At 40.1% G+C, this 18,595-nt stretch overlaps 1 protein-coding gene across 27 annotated transcripts in view; it reads left to right on the top strand.

Annotated features, from left to right (window-relative positions):
* PCDH15 (protocadherin related 15) overlaps positions 1-18,595 on the top strand; it is a 633,377-nt gene that overhangs the window by 592,951 nt on the left and 21,831 nt on the right. For all 27 annotated transcript variants that reach the window (XM_083614042.1, XM_083614038.1, XM_083614050.1 and 24 more), the window contains 3 exons: positions 630-806; positions 6,937-7,155; positions 11,731-11,841. In XM_083614042.1, coding sequence (XP_083470168.1) covers positions 630-806; positions 6,937-7,155; positions 11,731-11,841 — 507 coding nt within the window. The remainder of the gene's footprint in view (positions 1-629; positions 807-6,936; positions 7,156-11,730; positions 11,842-18,595) is intronic.

The raw sequence follows: 18,595 nt of genomic DNA, 5'->3' as shown, positions 1-18,595 counted from the left end.
CTGATACAGTGCGTATTTGTGCAGCTACATTGCTTAAGCTATCTTGCAACAGTTTTGTCAGTTTCTATATAATGCCCGTGGTTTAACTGCAGGCCTGGTTTTTGTTTGTTTGTTTTATCATCCTGTGGTAAACCTGTCAGCTCCATACCCTGATTGCAAAGCTTACTATATTTCTTGAGGAATACTAGATACACTGCTACCTGCTATGTTATGTCATCTTGTATGTATCAATGAAATATTCTACTGCAACTCATCGTGGGCATATTTTGTGTGAGAGAGAATTTATTAGCCTTCTATGAAGAGGTGAAACTGACTCCTATATAATGCTAACAGTTTTATTTGGAAAATACCATTGGAATTTCCCCAAAGCCATTTAAAACTCAAATGCTATCATAAATACACATTAGTAGTGTTATGGGCACAATGCTGGTGAGAGCTGCTTCTTTGTTGCTACAGTTTTCCTTAGGAATTTTGCACTTAAAAATACCTGGGTTTTAGGGCCTATGGGTTTTTTTTACCATTGGGCTTCTCTCTCTGTCTCTGTCTCTGTCTCTGTCTCTGTCTCTGTCTATCTAGAAAGAACATGTCAATTAGTCACAGAAGATGTTTCTATTGTATTCCATTACCAGGATTTTGGAACGCTATATTCAAGACCAGATTCCTGGCGCAAGGGTTGTGGTAGAATCCATTGGTGCTCGCAGATACGGAGATGGCTATTCAGAAGAAGACTATTCAAAATCCGATCTTATGGTCTACGCAATTGACCCTCAAACAAACCGTGCAATAATGAGGAACGAGCTCTTCAAGTATGTATTCCATCATGTCATTGTAGCATTATCTCTGTGGTCAGCACTGTGAATATCTGGTTGGCAGAATGGTTATTTTGACCACATTGACTTGACCACATTGCTTAGCAAAATTAATACCCCTCTCTCCTTTTGCACCACACTGTGATTTCATGCACACCATTATGTACCTATAAGCTGTTGATATATGTATATAATACTTATAGCCACGTTCCACATAAGGCTCATTGGAAAGTTTTGAGTACCCATGTAATGCTGCTGTCTCATACAACACACTAGGATTTGAAACTGGATTTATCTTGACTCAGTGCCATTTCAAGGTTGCCCTTCCAGTGTAGATGTAGAAATATATATTTCCCATTCGCTATCTAGCTTTTGGGCAGGGGAAAAAGGCATATATCTAGTTTTTCCCACCAGAAGCAGAAAGGTTGCTCTGTTTGGGTTTTTTCCAGATGGACTAGATACCAGGGCTCAGAATGAGGAAGAACATAGGCTTAGTTCTCTCAAGCAGCTGAGCATTATTGAGGCTTCATGAGATTACAGTGCACAAGGAGACTGAGTCATGCTTTCTGAACCTATCCTCCTCTCTCATGTCCTCACCACTCAATCTGCACACCTCTGACCTGTTATAAAGATAACTTCTGCAGCAGGAAGCCTATCATAAGGAGATTGCCTCCATATGTGATTTAGAACCCTGGACAATATAAACCATGAGACAATGAGGACACAACAGAAGGGGAGAGACAGAAACTGCAACAGCACTCTCTTCTTTTTCATAGCTATAATCACATGGGAGGGGACACTCAAACAGGACTCTGAAGGCGAACTGAACCTGTATCTCGATCACTGGTAGAGCCTCTCATGACAGAATGCTCTTCCATATAAAGCATTCTCTGTAACTAGAAAACTAGAAGTCAGGGAGAAAAGCTTAGCCTGGCCAGTGGGAAAGCCATTTTTCTCCTCAATAATGCACTAAATGAAGTACAATATTTTACTAATAAACACATTTCTGTCTGCAGTTTTAATCAACATATACATTTTCTCCTAATATAATGCAGTTTGTATGCTATTTTCACTAATATATACTCATTTATTCACACATTTCTTCTAATATCTGCATTTTTGTAAACATTGGTTGGAGAACTGCATTGCAGAGGACAGAATGAATTTTGTTCTCAATTTGCATACCATTTTGGAAAGTGTAAAATTGGCTTCAAATATGAACTGAATTGAATTTCTCTCCTCTCCACCCCACGAATATTCCTATTCACAAACTTTGTCTGGGATCTTCAGCAGTTGTATGAATGACACAGTCAGCAAGCTAAAGACATTTGCTGCAATGAGTGTGCATGTGTTGGTTCATTCATTTGTGAAGACTGCTATTTTTCATCTCTATTTCCAAACCTATTTCATCTGTTGCCTTGTATTTGTGGAAAGTGGGAGATCATTATTCTTTCTCCAAGCCCCCTCTGGTGCCTGCTGCTGCTTTGCATATATTTTATTGTACCTCTTCTCCCCGAAGGAGAGTCAGGTCACAGTGCTCCATGATGGAATGAGGCAATCTGTCAGTCATATGTCCATGAAGCAAATACCTATGGGCTGCCTTATGAAGTGTGATTCGTTAGAGGAATCTTATTCTCCTGAGTCCCAAATCTTGTGTGGATAAATTATAGCACAAGTGAGATAGAAAAGCATGTGGCTTTTAAGAAGAGGTATAGTGAATAGGCTCATCATAGGTGGTGTGAGTTAGAAATAACCACAGAAAAAGAGAGGAGAAAATTAATTTATAGACTAATATTATATTAACAGGTAGCAAATATACAGCCTGACAGTGGTAAAGGTTTGAACATACAGAACAAAACAAGAAAACATAAGATTTATTCTGTAGTTTCAAACCTCTTGATTGGTTCCCCCTTTCACAGGCAGATACACATACACACTCAAAAAAGAAGGGCTGGATTCAGTCATCAGTTGCATTCACACAGCTATCTCTTAAGACAAGATAGTTATTTGCACTCATGGTGAGATGTCTTAATCTGCATTTTCTCAGTGCTGTGTTTGTATGCAGGAATATTATCCCTGTGCAAATTTGTCCCATGTTGTAATATTTCAGTCTCTAGTCATTCTTTTATCCTGCTATGTCCTCTTTTTATGTCCTAAAAGTCATAGTTAATCATGCACTCAACAGGATATTTTATTAGAATCGCTCTTTGGTTTCAATTTATTCAATGGAATGAAGACAATTTCTGAAATACGGGGGTTCAATGATCCTGTGAAGCTTGCATAGAGATCTGCTAGTTTACAGATCTCACTGCCTTTCTAGTAAGCTATGTAACAAACAGCCTCAAAATGGGTGTTTTGTTTTGTTTTACAATAGTAGAATATCTTTCTTAGGCCTGAGCCTAGGAGCCAGGCTGGTACACTTCCCTGGCTCACGGCATTTTCCTTGACACATACACAAAGCCCACTCGCATCATGCTTCTATAGATGGGTCAGTCAGCTGATAGTCCTTTAGATCGGCTACCTACATGGCTGCAGAACAGTCTGCTGATTAATTCTTCCTCTCATAATATGGAGTCAGGAAAATACCCTTAGTTTTTGTTTTTTGTAGTTTCTGGTGTGTTGTTTCTGGCATGTTAGTTTGATAACTACTCTGCAAGGATGATCCACAAGATCACAACCACCACACAATTTCTGGTGCTCCAGAAAGCTTCACCAGTGCAGCTGCTCCTGTCACAATCTATACCTGGAAATGGAAACACCTTTGTTGCACACATTACGCAGTTGTTCTTTTAAGCTTCATATGCACAAATTGCATAAATCACTGGTGATACTTCAGCAGTTGGACCAACTCTTTTTTTTAACACCTACCGTCACTGGCTGGCAACTCTACTTTCCTTTTGGACTACAAGAGGCTATTCCATATGACTTCTGTCAGTCTTCTGTGACTTCCTTTTCTTAGCTGCATAACTAGAACTGAACAACTAAGAATAAACAAGCCAGGAACTAATAAACTGACTACACAGCTACATCTTCTTCTTATTGTGAATCAGAACGCCCAAAGAGCTGCAGCACCCAATAGCCTAGATGTTTTACTCTCAAGTAAATGTATACAGGATCACAGCACATATTAAAAAAGAACTGTTTCTATACCATCAGCACTAACAGCAGCCTCAGCTTTGTGTATTTTTTAGAGATTTAGCATCTTGTGTTAATTGGTTGTTCTCTCCAACCCTCTACCCTCCTCCCCCAAGACAGGTCTGAGGAATCATCTTGTATCATTTTTCCTTCATTTAATATACAGACTTTGTACTAAAGAAGGTTAACATGAAAAAAAAGTGAAGAAAGTGTGTGGTTTCTTGTTTTGAACAGCTACCGATTAACACTGGCTTAGAAGCAACCTAATTAAACAATTTTCTTATGCTTGCACAGTCAGCCTTTCCCCCCTCTCTTCAAAAGCTTTATAAAATTTAAATCAGCAAAATCCTAGGGAATACTACCTTGGCTTTGGGGTAGAGGTGAATGAGTGTCAGCTTAGCAAAGTAAAGGGGGGAAATGAAGTGAGAGTTTCAATCTGAAGCATTAACATGTTTTAGCTTGTGGCTGGGAACCTCCAGAGGTTTGGTTCAGATAAGCTCAGATTCTTATCCTAATCTCCAAAGCTACTCCAACTGGTACTTTCCATCACCTAATCCTGCTGTAAGAAGCTTTGAAGGGGATTCTGTGACCTTTCTTACCCAGCAGATCCTGCAGGGGGATCTTAGAGATGGCTTTCATTGTCCTTTGGAAGAGTAAACTGGGTTCTTCAGACACCTGTTTTTTCTTCTTTCCATGCCTCATGACCTGATTCAAGGAATGTCCTTCAGGGAATGGAGAACAGCAGAAAGAATGTGTTTTGGGGGAGAGAGAATGGAGAGAGGTAAATAAAGGACACAAGCCCTGTGTTGTATCTCTCTCCTCCCTTCATGGGCTTTTATATCCTCCCATATTTCCTGGTTCTCAGCAAAGCATAGTGTATGCAACCTGCTTTTGTCTGCAGACCAGAACTGGAGATCACAATTTAAAAAAAATATTGACTATGCAAACAATAGTTTGCCCACTGTGGACAAAATGTGGCTGTATGACAGTAAAGAGAAACTTAGATGTGACAATGCAGATGTCCTGTTCCTACCAAGAGAGGAGTGAGGGGGCTCAGTTTCATAATATACTTGGGGCAGGACAGCTGTCCAGCAAGACCAAAAATACCCCCAATGCTTATGGCAACATTTCTGAAAAAAGCAAGAATGCTGTCTAGTCACATCAGGAGGCTTGAGCTGGTCTGTTGTAGCAGTTAGGCAGCAAGTTTTAAATAGCCATAGTCAATATATTTGCATTTTTTTTACAAACATATATGTGCTTAAAGCAGTTCCATAATCCAGAGAACATATTCATGATTCTTCTTCTTCCCAAGCTGGGTTTAGGGATGAGACTCCTCAGGCTGACAGGTATACACTGTGTCTTCTGATCTGAACATTAGTTCATAAAGTTGGCTATGGTTCCCCATTTCAGTATATCAACAGTCTATAGTCACTGGATATTAGGTGATTGTTTCACTTCTCATTAATTGAAGTGCTCACACAGAATGGAGCCTGCATAATTTTATCTGGTATTCTTGGCTGCAACTCCACATACTTGGAAGGAAGTTCCATTGATTTCAGTGACATTTTCTTCCAGTTAAGTGTGCAAAGTCTTGTGATCAATTATATAATTGCAGTTTTGAACTGAGTGCTGACTTGAGAGTGTCCTGAAGATGCATATGAAGTTATTTGCCAAAGTAACTCCAGTTGTGTGCTACATTGCAATTCCATTACTAGTACCAGGAAAAGGTCACTGTTAGGTACCAAATATTAGGTGCCTGCATTATCTTCTACAAACACAAGAGACAGAGAAAATTTCTCAAGCAAACTGTCTTCGTGAAAATATGTGACATTAAAAAATAAAAAAGGTCCCCTGTCTCATTTTGTACAGTATGCCAGATTTCATCTGGAGTGGAATACGCACAGTTGAGCTATAAAAACCTTAAAATAGAGGTTTGTAGAGAAATTGCTTACAGAATTTTTAGGAGAGGCAGTGTTACATCTCCCAAAAGTATACTGCCAGCCAAGCAAAATTCCTTCATGTTCTTCATCAGTACAAATGACATCTAGCATACACGAGCATCATCTAGTGTGTGGTGAGAGGCTTTCTTCTTGCATTACACTTGAATGTGCAGCTAGTCTAATGGGGTTGTATTCAGCTATGTCCTACACAGAGTACACCCACTGAAATAAATGAACCTAAGTTAGTTATGTCCATTAACTTCAATGGACCCATGGTATAGTTCAGAAAGAATATTGGGAACACTGAGTCTCCTGATGTTCTGCCCATTTGCAGAACAGCATCTATACCTTGCAATGCATTCTTGTTTTTATATGGTCTTTTGGGCACTCGCTATTATGATCATGTTTGCATTGCATCGGTGTTGTTCAATCCCCTTTGGTTCTTTTCGGGGGTCATTGTGTCTTGGCTCCATTTTCCTCCTCCCCCTTTGCCCCCAATGCAGTTCAGCCCAATTAACAATGACAATGTAGGTTTGTTGTGATATCATGATGCTATGTCTGATGCAATGTCATTGCAAATGTCACCCCTCTAAAGAGCAATCCAGTGGGTCACTACAGCCCAAGCAGTGAGCCAAGCAAGGCATCCCACCATGGCAGTGAGATCGCATGTGGTTCAGAGAAGGCAAAGAAGGAAGAGGAAACTCTCATCCCCATGCACAAAAATCATTATCAGGAAACAAAAGGGCACTGGGGGGAAATCAGAATGTTCATATTCCCCCCCCCCCCCCAAATACTTTTCTGTTTTCTTCACAATAATCATTTATCTGTGTCTAATATGCTAATATTGGAGTAAATATTAAATAATGTCCAGTGCAGCCCTAAATAGGAATAGAATAGCCTTCTCAAGCATGGTTCCCTTGAGATGTTTTGGACTAAAACTCTGACTACAAAACATCTGGAGGAGGCATCAAGTTTGAAGAAGAGACATGGCAGTTTGATCTTGCCTGTTTTACCTGCTATTTTCTTTTCTTTTTTTTATTTTAATATTCAAGATTTCTGGATGGCAAACTCCTGGATATCAATAAAGAATTCCAGCCGTACCTTGGGCAAGGCGGACGTATTTTGGAGATCCGCACTCCAGATGTGGTGGCCAATGTCAAGAAGCAGGCCCAAGCCGTAGGCTACACAGAAGGGGCCTTGCTGGCTCTGGCTGTCATCATCATCCTTTGCTGCATGCCTGCTATTTTAATAGTTATGGTCAGCTACAAACAGTAAGTATGCCAGCACTCTGTATACATCAAAGATGAAGGACTGGGCTGTGCTTGGTGGCAGGTTTCATACTTTTGGTCACATTTCCAGCATGCACATTTCAGGAGCCCTTCCTATTTAGGCTCCAGGTTCCACTGTGTCTCTTCCTCACCAAGAGCATTTACAGAAAAACTCAAGGCTCTATCTCCTTGGAAACAGAGGCTCACCATTTGGGGGCAAGGCCCAGGACTAAAAGGTAGAAGATACACATCGCAAATAAGGTTTCAGGTTTGTTCCCAAGACTTAAGAAGAACTAACAATTCAGCCAAATGAGCTATGGGTTTCTATTCAGCATACATCAGCTGCCTGTAGGTACCAAACCTTCTCCTTTTCTCCTCACACAACCTGATCACCCTTTCATCGTGTTCTGAAAAAGGCCTCTCACTTTCTGGTATGCTTCAAGGGATCATTAGTGCAGCAATCCAGTTTTTTTCCAGGGGCTGCAACATAGATTTTTCTGCACCCCATCCATCTTTCAGATTACTTCCATCCTGTGAGTTCTAAACTTCTCTGTGTGATTGCTCCGAGGGAAGTGCAGAAGGTGAAAATGAGCCATTTCAGTGGTGGTTCCCTGCTTGTAGAATGCTCCTATGCCCTTTTAAAATGTGGGGTTTTGGGGGGAGAGGTTATTGGGTTGTTGTTTTCATTTTGATTATATATTTTGTGGTTTTATATTTTGATTTTGTTCTGTGAACTGCCCTGAGACCTCCAGGTATAGGGCGGTATATAAATTCAATAAATAATAATAACAATAATTTTAGACACCAGACAAAAAATGTTTCCTTTTACCCTTAATTTGGAGGGTTTTAGGTGTTTGTTGTTGTTAGTATTGTGGTTACTATTATTTATTAAATCTATATACCACCCTTCAACAGAGGATCATAGGAAGGTTTACAATATAAAAACACAAGGATACATACCATTGTAACAACCAAAAGCAATAACTCTCCCCCACCATCAGCACATTTAAAAGGCCATAGATCATTTAATTAGCCAAAGGCCTGGGGGGCGGGATATTAGGGATCCAGACATGCTTCCCTGGAAAAAGCATTCCACAACCAAGGAGCCACCGTGGAAAAGGCCCATTTTCGTATTGCCGCCCTCCAGACCTCTTTTAATGGAGTAGGATGTGTTCAACCTGCCTTTTGCATGTGTGGATGCATTCTTAAATTTTTGATTTATTTTGGCTTTTATACTTGACTTTAATGTTTGTATTTTGAACTATTTTGTTGTATTACAAAGTTTGTCAGTTGCTTCATGCCTCTTTCATGAAAAAATTTAGTAAGATTAATAAGGATAAGAATAAGAATACCTTGATGGTTTTTTAAACCATATTCAATAGCACTCCTGTGTACTTGTCCATAGCTGTCAACGTTTCCCTTTTTTAAAGGGAAATTCCCTTATTTCAAATAGAATTCCTCACAAGAAAAGGAAAAGGTTGACAGCTATGTACCTGTCACCTGTGATCTGTACTAAAATAATAAGGAAATATGTATATTTTCCTCTTCTCCTAAGGTTTTGCTATGCTTTAATCACCAAATATCAAAGCTAGCAAAATAACTATTCAAGTTAATGCAAGAATTAAAGCCAAATGAACATAACTGTCATCATTGGTGCACATAAAATGGAAACATTAAGAATTGCTTTATATTAAAATTGTGTGTGTGTCATAGCTACATTTTTCAATACTTTCCAGCCCACTGATCAGCTTAATATTCAATGAATTAATTTTTGCAGATTGTAAAAAAGCACAGTAAAGTTAAATGAATTTTACACTACTTGTTTTCCAGGGTGAATTAACAGTGTTGTAGCACTGCTCAGTGTCTCCTTGTATAGTTTGCAAATAACCCAAAACATTATTGCTGCTCATTTCTGTTAGGTGGCACCTCTGAAATTTCAGTATCCTGTACTGAAGAAGAAATCAGTGGTGAACCACAAATTATGAATTAATGAAAGTAGAATGGCACATTTTAAATGGACCTCAAAAAGGAGAACAGCCTTTCTATAATTTTTAATTTCCTTTATATTATATCTATAATTTGAATTCAGAAAGGAATTGTAAGACTTATTTTTTGGTCTCCTAACATATGAAAGCAGCAACTCTAGTTGGAATTGCTGTTTTAATCACTGGGGTTTTTTGTTTTAAAAAAACCCACACCAAACAATCAAAACATTCCAAGTACCACATTGAGAGAGACAAAATACATAAGTGACCCACACGTCCCCATTACACACTGGAAATAATATATCTATAAATGCCAAACATATAGGATTGATTACAGCAACAGATTTGTGAAGTTAACCACAGCCATTTTAAACCTTAGAGATGATCAGTGACATGATAGCTAAATGAAGAAAATTCAGAATATCAATATAAAGTTCAGAATAACATAGCTCTACAAAACAAAAAGTGAATGTGCTTTAGGTTCTTCTTGTGAGGAATTAATGACAGAAATTAAGATAGGCCAGCTATAAAATGTATCACTGATAATGTTGACTCTAACTACTCTGCAATGTTGTGCTAGTTTGTTACAGGCGCTGTCTTCCAAACCTATCATGCCACTTTTTCATAGTTAACAAGTGATCACTTCTCCATAAGACTGCAATCTCCATCTGGGCTGCTTTCAGGAAATTTATTATTAACGACTTAAACAAAACATTGGCTTTTGTAGACTGTCTTTAGCCAGTGAAATTCTTCATGCATGATTTTTTTTAAAAAAACCCTTAAGTAATAAATTGACAACTGCAAAGCATGACCCATTCCCTGCTGGAAATTCCATAGGGCCACTTGAAGACCTTTGCATGCCTTCTTAGCCCTAAGCCCAGTGCACCAGTAAACTATTTCCTTGCACACCACAATAAATGGAACTATGGCTTCGTAGGACTACATGAACATAGAGGCTCCCAGAGAGGAGCTTGCAGCCACTTTGCTCTTCCACAATCCTTAGCTGAGTGTGTCATGGCAGTAAAGCCAAGGTTTTACTTAGTGTGTCATCTAAATCTACAGTTGGGGTTAAGCTCTTTCTTCCTTAAGCACAAACAGTGGCCAATTTACATGTGATTGTTTTACAGGAAAAAAGCTTGCTGTTTTATTTTAAAGAGGGGGCATTTATATGACACACCAGCTGCTGTCTCAGAAGATACTTTAACTCCTATAGGAGAATGGTGGTTGTTCTCTTAAGATGGTGTTTTGTCATGTGTGGTTTTCCTGGGTATAGTAAAATGCTTAATTTAATTTGCATTGCCTGATCAGTGATGCCTGTTTAGCTTATTAATTGATTCCTTAAGACTGTAGTACTATACACATTTACTTGGGAGTAAATCTCATTGAACTCAACAGGGTCTACTTCTGAGCAGACCTTTATATGATTGCACTGTTAACTGACTAACCCATTAATGTTTTAGCCCTAATGTGATTTGTACAGTTAAATTTAATGCCTTATGAAATTTATTAGATTTCACAATGTGAATTATTTTTACTAAGTGAAACTCACAACTTTTGTTCTCTGTTTTATTACTCTGCATAACAAAACAGATTTAAAGAGTAAGTATTTATTTTTGGCCTTGTTTCAAATGCATTACATAGGATAAATAAATATCACTGGGGATTGTGGCCTGAGGAGAGGGAGGGTGGCCGAGGAAAAATCCCAAGGGCCAGATGGAAAGAACTTGAGGGATACATTCTGCCCCCAGATTTTCCACCCCTTGGCTATTGCATGTTGAAAGCAGAGATCATATTGAAATACAGCTCTCCATATACCACTTTTAATATTGGCTGAAGTATTCCTACGGAAAACAATAAAGTTAAACTATGAAAATGGCATATATCAGAGTATGCCTAGATTTTAAAAGAGACAGGATAATTATATAGCCTGTATAGTGTGAGATAAGAGTTATCAAGATAGATAGATAGATAGATAGATAGATAGATAGATGATAGATGTCGTGTTGTACTGCATGGTGTGTTTGTGTGTGTAAAGGAAGTACGCTTTCTTAAAAACTGCTGAATCTTGAACATGGCTAGGAATGACAGAGGAATGAATAGTATAATCGCCTTAAGAATAAATCTCAGTGTATTTTCCTAACACAGACTAATCAATACATGGATTGTTAGGTCAGCAGTAACACACTGAGATAATCTGGTTTTATCTGCTCTGTAACACAAATGCAGCATCTTTTCTTAAATTTACTTGGAAATAAGCTCCATTGAAAACATAATTCGCTTACATGTTTAGGTATCTCAGGTATCCATTTCCAAGAGTGAGAGGTGATATTTAAAACTCTTTCAGAACTCTCACTAAAGGATATTTTATCATAACTTGAGTTGCACACAGTATGTCAGAAGCAAATAAAATCAAGTCAGGAGCCAGATTTTATTCGGCCATGTAGTGCATTCAAATTCTCTTCTTAGTATTGTCACCAATCACGAGGTGAAAAACTGCAACAAATATCCCTTTGGGGGCTGTCGCGGCTGATGTGTTCTTGGTGGGAGACCATGTGTGACACTCTCCATTTCCTTTCCATGTGACTCACCAAAGGAGACAAGCAGAATGTGCAAAGACAGCTCGAATCCAGATGGCCTTACCAGCTGGCAAACCAGCAAGCACTCCAGCCCATAATCTCTATGAAGAACTCGGCGACAGCACCATGTAAGTCCTCGTGATGTTTGCGGTTTAAAATACTAGCAATTCAAAGTATAATTCTGATGCTTCATAGATTACAGTTGACATTGCTGCGTAAATTCAAGAACAGGGAAGAATTAATAAGCCACTCATGGTGGCTTAAACATCAAGGTTATGATCTATGATGGGGAAATGTTTTCAGCCTGGGGGCCACATTCTGACACGTTCAACCTTCCAGACAGCCAAATATCAGTGGTGGGCAGAGCCAAAGGCAAAAATGGCCAAAGCAACAGATGTAACCCTTTGTACAATGCTTTTTGTTTCTAGAAAAATAGGTGCCAGTACTCACCATGACGTTGTTACTGTAAATGCCACACTTTTTAACAACAACAACAACAACAACAACAACAACAACAACAACAACGTGATGCCAGTACTGTGTACCCTCAAGTTCCCCCAAATGAAAGAAAAGGCACTGCTTTTGTACAATAGGCAACAGGCTAGCCATGTAAAAGACAGGTTTCTGTGTTCCCCACCCACAGTTTTCTCCACCCAAGCAAACAAGAGATGTTATCGCAATTTGGTAACACATCACAGAATAGGATCAATGAAAGACATGATATTATATATGAAAATGTGGTTTATAAATATTTAAACAAGAAATAAATGTGACCTGGAGAAGGTCCTGAGGGTGCATAGAGATCCATGGAGGGCCACATTCAGTCCCTGAAGTTGAGGTTGTAAAATGGCTTGGTCATAGCAATGTTGGTCAATTCAGCATTGATCGTTTCTGGAACGCATTTGAGGCCCAAGGTTACTCTGATTATACTGTCAACTGTGGTAAGAGATGCTATTATATCAAACAATGCACACTTTTGCCCTTGCACATTTTTGCCTTGCACGTTTTTGCCCTTGTTATTCTGGTAAGTCTTATAATCTAGTCCATGTAAATATCTTTATGATGCCCCCCCTTTTTTTTTACATAGGAAGAGTGTTTTCGTTTGCTCGTTTGTTTAAATACAAGGCAATTATGGGAAGGATAAGTTTTCTCAGGGTTACTGATGCCAGTTGCATCCAGGGAAAATGTATCTCAAATAGCATCATATAATTTTCTCCAAAGCATTTTTTTTAAAAAATCACTTTAACAACATGTTTAACAACAGCGTATCATTTCAGAAATAGTTTACAACTTTTAAATGCTGGGTGTGATCCAGCATTCACTACCATCAATAGAGCATTGGCTGTAGAAGCCACCATGTGTGGGTATACCTGGGCAGCAAGCCATGCCTTGGCAATATCATTTTTTGCTACTATACCTTTTTTTCATGATCCGCAGCTTATTGGGTCTGGGCTACCCCTTCTATGCAGATTATTCCTGCTTAGAGCATGTGGGCAAAGCCAAGCTATGGTGGGAAGATTGCCCAGGCAGATCCTGTGCCAAGAAGGGGTTGTTGCACCAATTTCTAGTAGTTACCACATCCTCGGACAATTGGAATGGGGGAGATTGATAGCCTATGAGCTTTGTGGGTCCTAGCATTTCTCACTGCTCACTGTATCCCGAGTGACGTGCCAGTTAATCTGACTTTTTTTCAGGTATCAGCAAGAGTCAAGGGTTGGTTGTCAAGACCCAGGGAAGTTGCCAGCCTAGGATAGAAAGAGGGGTGTGTGGTCAGAGCCAGGTCAAGGGGAAGGGAGCTCAGGATCTGAGGGAGCAGAGCCAGTGATGTCATCAGAGTGGAGACAAAACAAGTTAAATCTGGAGGAAGCAAAATATTTCACACCACCAGGATTCTGTACTGCTGCTTTCACTGACACACTACTCACACTATGAAGCTGGTTCTGACACCAGGGTTTTATGGCGTAGAGTCAATCCACCATGGAGTCAGCTGTAAATGATGGAAGTGATATTCAAGCAGGCTGGTATTTCAACCAGAAAATTGCATTCTTGACATACAAAACTTGGAACGTATGGCTTGCCCAGGAATTAGTGCACGGGTAATGCAGGAGGTAATCTTCCATTATTTAGTATGTGGCCGGATGAGTCCATGGGCCTGTAAGGGATGTGATGTCATCCACCTGTACCACAGCATAGGAAGCTCACTCCTTCTAATGGGTTGTGATTGTAGCTATATACATCAGAACTTCCTGATCACCCCCGCACCTCATGCAGAAGTTCTGGATAGTGCTCAACAAAAAATTTAAGGAAAGTGTGCGGTCACCAGGTTTAGGGTCTGTACATTTATGAATAGCACATGTGAATAAATTAATATGTTGTTGTTTTTCAAGAGAGTGTGTGTATGTGTTTTATTAACTTCTGCATTAAAGTGGAAATTGTACGAAAGGTTATCATCACTATACTGTCACTTGCCCAGAAAATGTCATTACTTATGACATTTCATAACATTTCAGCCTGTTTAGTCCTTAAAAATTATTGAGTGCAAACTCCCAGTAATGAGGGAGGGAGAGTTTCAAGAGGGAGGACAAGGTTGTCACAGGGGGTGAGGAACATGGTATGCATGTACAGAAGTTCTAATGTCCAGATATAGATCGAATAGAGCTCAAAATCCAAAGAGTCCAAAATGCAGCCCAGCACTCTATGCAGCACTGGGAGCCAATTATGAAGATGGCAGTGGGATGAGGTTGTTTTTAGAAATGGGACTTACTTCAGAAAACCTGCTGTGCCCAGAGAAGTTACTGAGAGACTTTGTGGATTAAGAACGCCTTGCTTTGCTTAACTGTGTTGTATTTAAACCTCATCGGTGAAATTGTTTTTGTGCAAAACAATAACTTGTATCACTTCAATAAGTTCTTCAACATGAAATTGAAGTGCCAGTGCTTCTGTGATCTCTCCAAATTTAAATGATAGGTGCTCTGAAGAGGACATCTGCTTCTAATTGCTTTTCTGATTTTCCCCGTATCACTCATTCTACTTGTTTTCTCTTGTTTTCTCATTGTTGGCTTTGGATTTACTCATAATATACACAACTATATACATGAACTAACATTTCATTTCATTTCATGTCTCATTTCTTCCTTTTCCTCTGTCTTTGGACACATAGGCATCAGTAAGTAAACTCAAACCATTGCAGGTAATATTGTAGCAGATGGGGAAAGTAGTTGATTTTTGTTACTGAGAATTGCAATTATTTCCTAGTAATGTAGTACCTGGAAGACATTTATTTCTAAATCATTCAATGTACTACGTTCCAAAGGGAAGTAGGGCTAAGGAACTGAAAGCACTGTCATTGTACTGTGTGTGAAGACATTTCTGGTGAGTAGATTCTATCCCCTTCAACTTGTTGGCACCTCTAAAATTTAGAGGCTGCAACCTGAAAACGTGCATTTACTGGAAGGCTCATTAACGCCAATGGGACTGATCGCTATTGAGCAGCTTAAGCTTTGCAATCATCAAATCACCAAAGCGTAGCCTTTTCATTTCACCATGTCTGCAGTTAGGCTAAGCCAAAATAGATTTGAGTTATAGGGAGCATAGAGCATAGCCTGCCATCCACTGCTCCTGAAAGCGCCTTGTTAGTGAAGTGAGCAGAGCTTGCACAGGAGTATCGCTTAGTGGGTTGACTCATTTAAATACAATTTCCATTTGCTCTTGCAAGCAGACCACATGGCACAACTGCCATGGGGATGCCGCTGAGAAGTGACTCATCCCACACTAACCCCGTAATCTTACAACTACTCACCATATCAACACAGCAATAGACTCCTGATCCCACTAGGAATATGGAGCATATACACAGCATGTTACCATAAATCCATGATGTTTCAGATAGAACAGGGATTAACAGCTGTTTTGGTGACTGTTCTAGCCCATTTGCAACACAAACATCCCAGTCCAGACCCTTATGTTTACAATAATGTACAACCGAGTTCTTATTCATATAGGTGACCCTATGCATATCGACTCAAGGGGCAGCTCTCAACATGAAGCTGTCTCCTCCATTCAGATGAATGGTAAAGCCCTTTCTGTGGCTGAGTCCATGTGTACTTCAGGTCTCTGAAGCCAAAAGAAATCACTAGACTGGGAACTTCCCTCACAATCCACTGTCCTGTCATTTTATTTCTTTGATCCCCACTTACTATAAGCAAGAACCTAGACACCATGTGCACTCCTTGAAACAGATCTCATACACAATGCCTCTTTGTCATGGCTTTTGAGCTTTCAGGAGAAAATTCAGATTTATACAAAGCATTAGCTTTTGAAAGGCATTTGTTTAAATTAAGAAGATCAAAGTTTACCTTATTTGCCTTCCCTTGGTAAGAGAAGTGAACCATTTCCCTTAGTAAATAAATAAATGTCTTGTGTTTGTAGCTTAATTACATATAGATTAATTAAATGTAGCTCTAGATTCTTAGATATCCTTAGAAAGCTTTAGACGTCACTGTTTTTTGTTCATAGCATTCAGATTATATTTTCTCATTCAAATCAATGTCCATGCATGCTTCCTTACCTGTGATTATTTTCTTTCTTTCAAGTCTTTTTCTTCTCTATCAATTTCAACAAAGCAGGGGAAAAAAGTCAGTCTTCGAAGAAGGGGACCGTCAGAGGGCTATAAGCAGCTTTGCCTCTCGTGCTATTGAGGCCCACAAGCAATCTAATATCAATGGAACATTGAACAATAACTTCCCCAAATCTGCAAGTAACGTTACGCTTTTGTCTGATGAGAACCCATTGACAACTCAGAACCCTCTGTACATGGAGGGTGCGATCCAGGGTTCTGCTTATTCTGGGGTCTTACCAGAGAGAAAAGATTTTCTGTCCCCCTTTTCTCCCAGAAGGTTAGCCTTGAAAAATTCTCTGTTGGGGTGGCCTTTGGGAAGCATTCATCGGGCGTGGACTCTACCAACTCGTCTTCCCAGAAGACACCTTTCTGATGCTTTGAGTAGGACAGTCATTATGGACCCAGTTCAGTGGGAGCAGGAGAGAATCAGGGCAGAGAAGGAAAGGGCAGGGATTCAGCACCGCAGAGCCGACGTTGGCAGCCCAGTCTTCAAAAAGATCATTGGCACAAAGATATCAGTCAAAGAGAAAGCAAGGCAGTTTGAACAGCAGGCCCTGCAGGAAATGAAACAAGTGAGATCCCGAGATATGAAAAGTTTGCGTTCACCGACACACAGCAGCTGCACTCAGGATGGAGAGAGCTCACTTGAGTTGTCTACCGAAAGCCTCCTTCCATCTCCTGTCCATCTCTCGCCTTCTTTTTCCTCCCTCAGTCCTCACTCTGAGGTGGTTGAACTCGACACGTCTACTATACCTTCTGTGATCATAACTCACCATGATGCTCCCGAACATTTGTCCCCTCCACCAACTCACAAGCCCATTCCTCCTTCCTTTAGGATCAAAATTCCAGCTCGCCAAAATCTTTTACCCTATCAGCCTACTGTGGAAGCAATGGAAATCATTCCTGATCCACCCAAAACCCCTCCACCGCCACCACCGCCTCCGTCTCCCCTCCCCCCACCACCAACTCCTCCCCCGTTGCCACTTCCATTTCCTTCCCCTCCTCCCAGCCTTTCCTTATCATCTTCTTCGTCTACTCTAAGCACTCAGCTCCTCTCCCCTGCAAAACACACCAAGTCACCCTCCAAACAAGAAGTGGTCTGCATCCCTGATTTACCTGACCCTCCTCGCCGGGAGCTGAAGGGGATTCTTAAAAACATCCAGAACTTAGCAGATATTGAAAAATCTGTGGCCAATATGTATAGTCAAATAGACAAAAACCACATCTTACCTAAGCACATCGCCAAGCTGAGGCCAGTTGCAACGCCAGAACCACCAAGTACACAAACGGTGACTGAGACTGAGCACAGCCAGCAGAATGGAAACTTGAGTTGCATAGTGGAGGAACTTGAAAAAAGATTCCCATCGCAGTCCACTGCATTATGACAACCCTGTGTATGTTGCCTGATGTATAGCCTGGTACCATTGCAAACCTGTTGCCCAGGACCCCCATGTATTCCAGATCCACAGAACTGCTTTGTCATCGTCACTGAGAGTTTCTCTTCTCTTTCCCCCCCTTTTTCTTCCTGACTTTGCAAACCTGCAAATCCACAATAACACCTTTCTTCAGCTGGTCCAGATGGATTAATTTTATGATGCTTATTTCCCTATGGGAGTGCTGTCCTTATCTACTTTTTCAAAAAGTACTGCTTTTATTTCTTATGGGGAGGAGGAAGAGGCATTCCAGAACTAAAATCAGTGGACTGGAAGCACATGTTAGCTCAGATGCAATGCTAAATGGGGGTGTTTTTGTTTATCGGGGAGAGGGGCATCCTTCCGTCAAAAGCGTTTGTATCAACAAGCAAAGCAACTCCCCTGCAGTGCAAAGAGGGGTTGTGGTATCTTATTGCTTTCACGTTCGCCAGGGGAGAGGTCTTAACTTTTCACTGTAAGATGTTGGATGTCACTGGAAAGCAAGAGATAGCAAGCAAAACAGACTCAGCAAAAAAAAAGTGGGGGGAGGGAAGCTGAAGTTATTACAATAACGTATCATCTTGTTCTGTAGATTGGAGAGGATGGCAGGCTTGTAGTGTTGATAAAAGTTTTCTGATTTGTCGTTCCACCTTCTCTTCCTTCTTTCTGTAATCCACAGCATGCCTTTCATTACTTTTTCATATACTGACACTGCATATTCTAAGACTTCACGTTTGTAATTTATTTTGTGTAAAAAGCATTTTATAAAAAAAGAAAGACAGAAAATATTCCTATTAAAACACAGAGTTTCCCCATTCTGCATGCTACATTGCTCAGCATATTTCTTTCAGA

The sequence above is a fragment of the Podarcis filfolensis genome, assembly GCF_964270895.1.
Source record: "Podarcis filfolensis genome assembly, chromosome: 5".
Classification (NCBI taxonomy): Eukaryota; Metazoa; Chordata; class Lepidosauria; order Squamata; family Lacertidae; genus Podarcis; species Podarcis filfolensis.
This window is presented reverse-complemented; position numbering and strand designations above follow the sequence as displayed.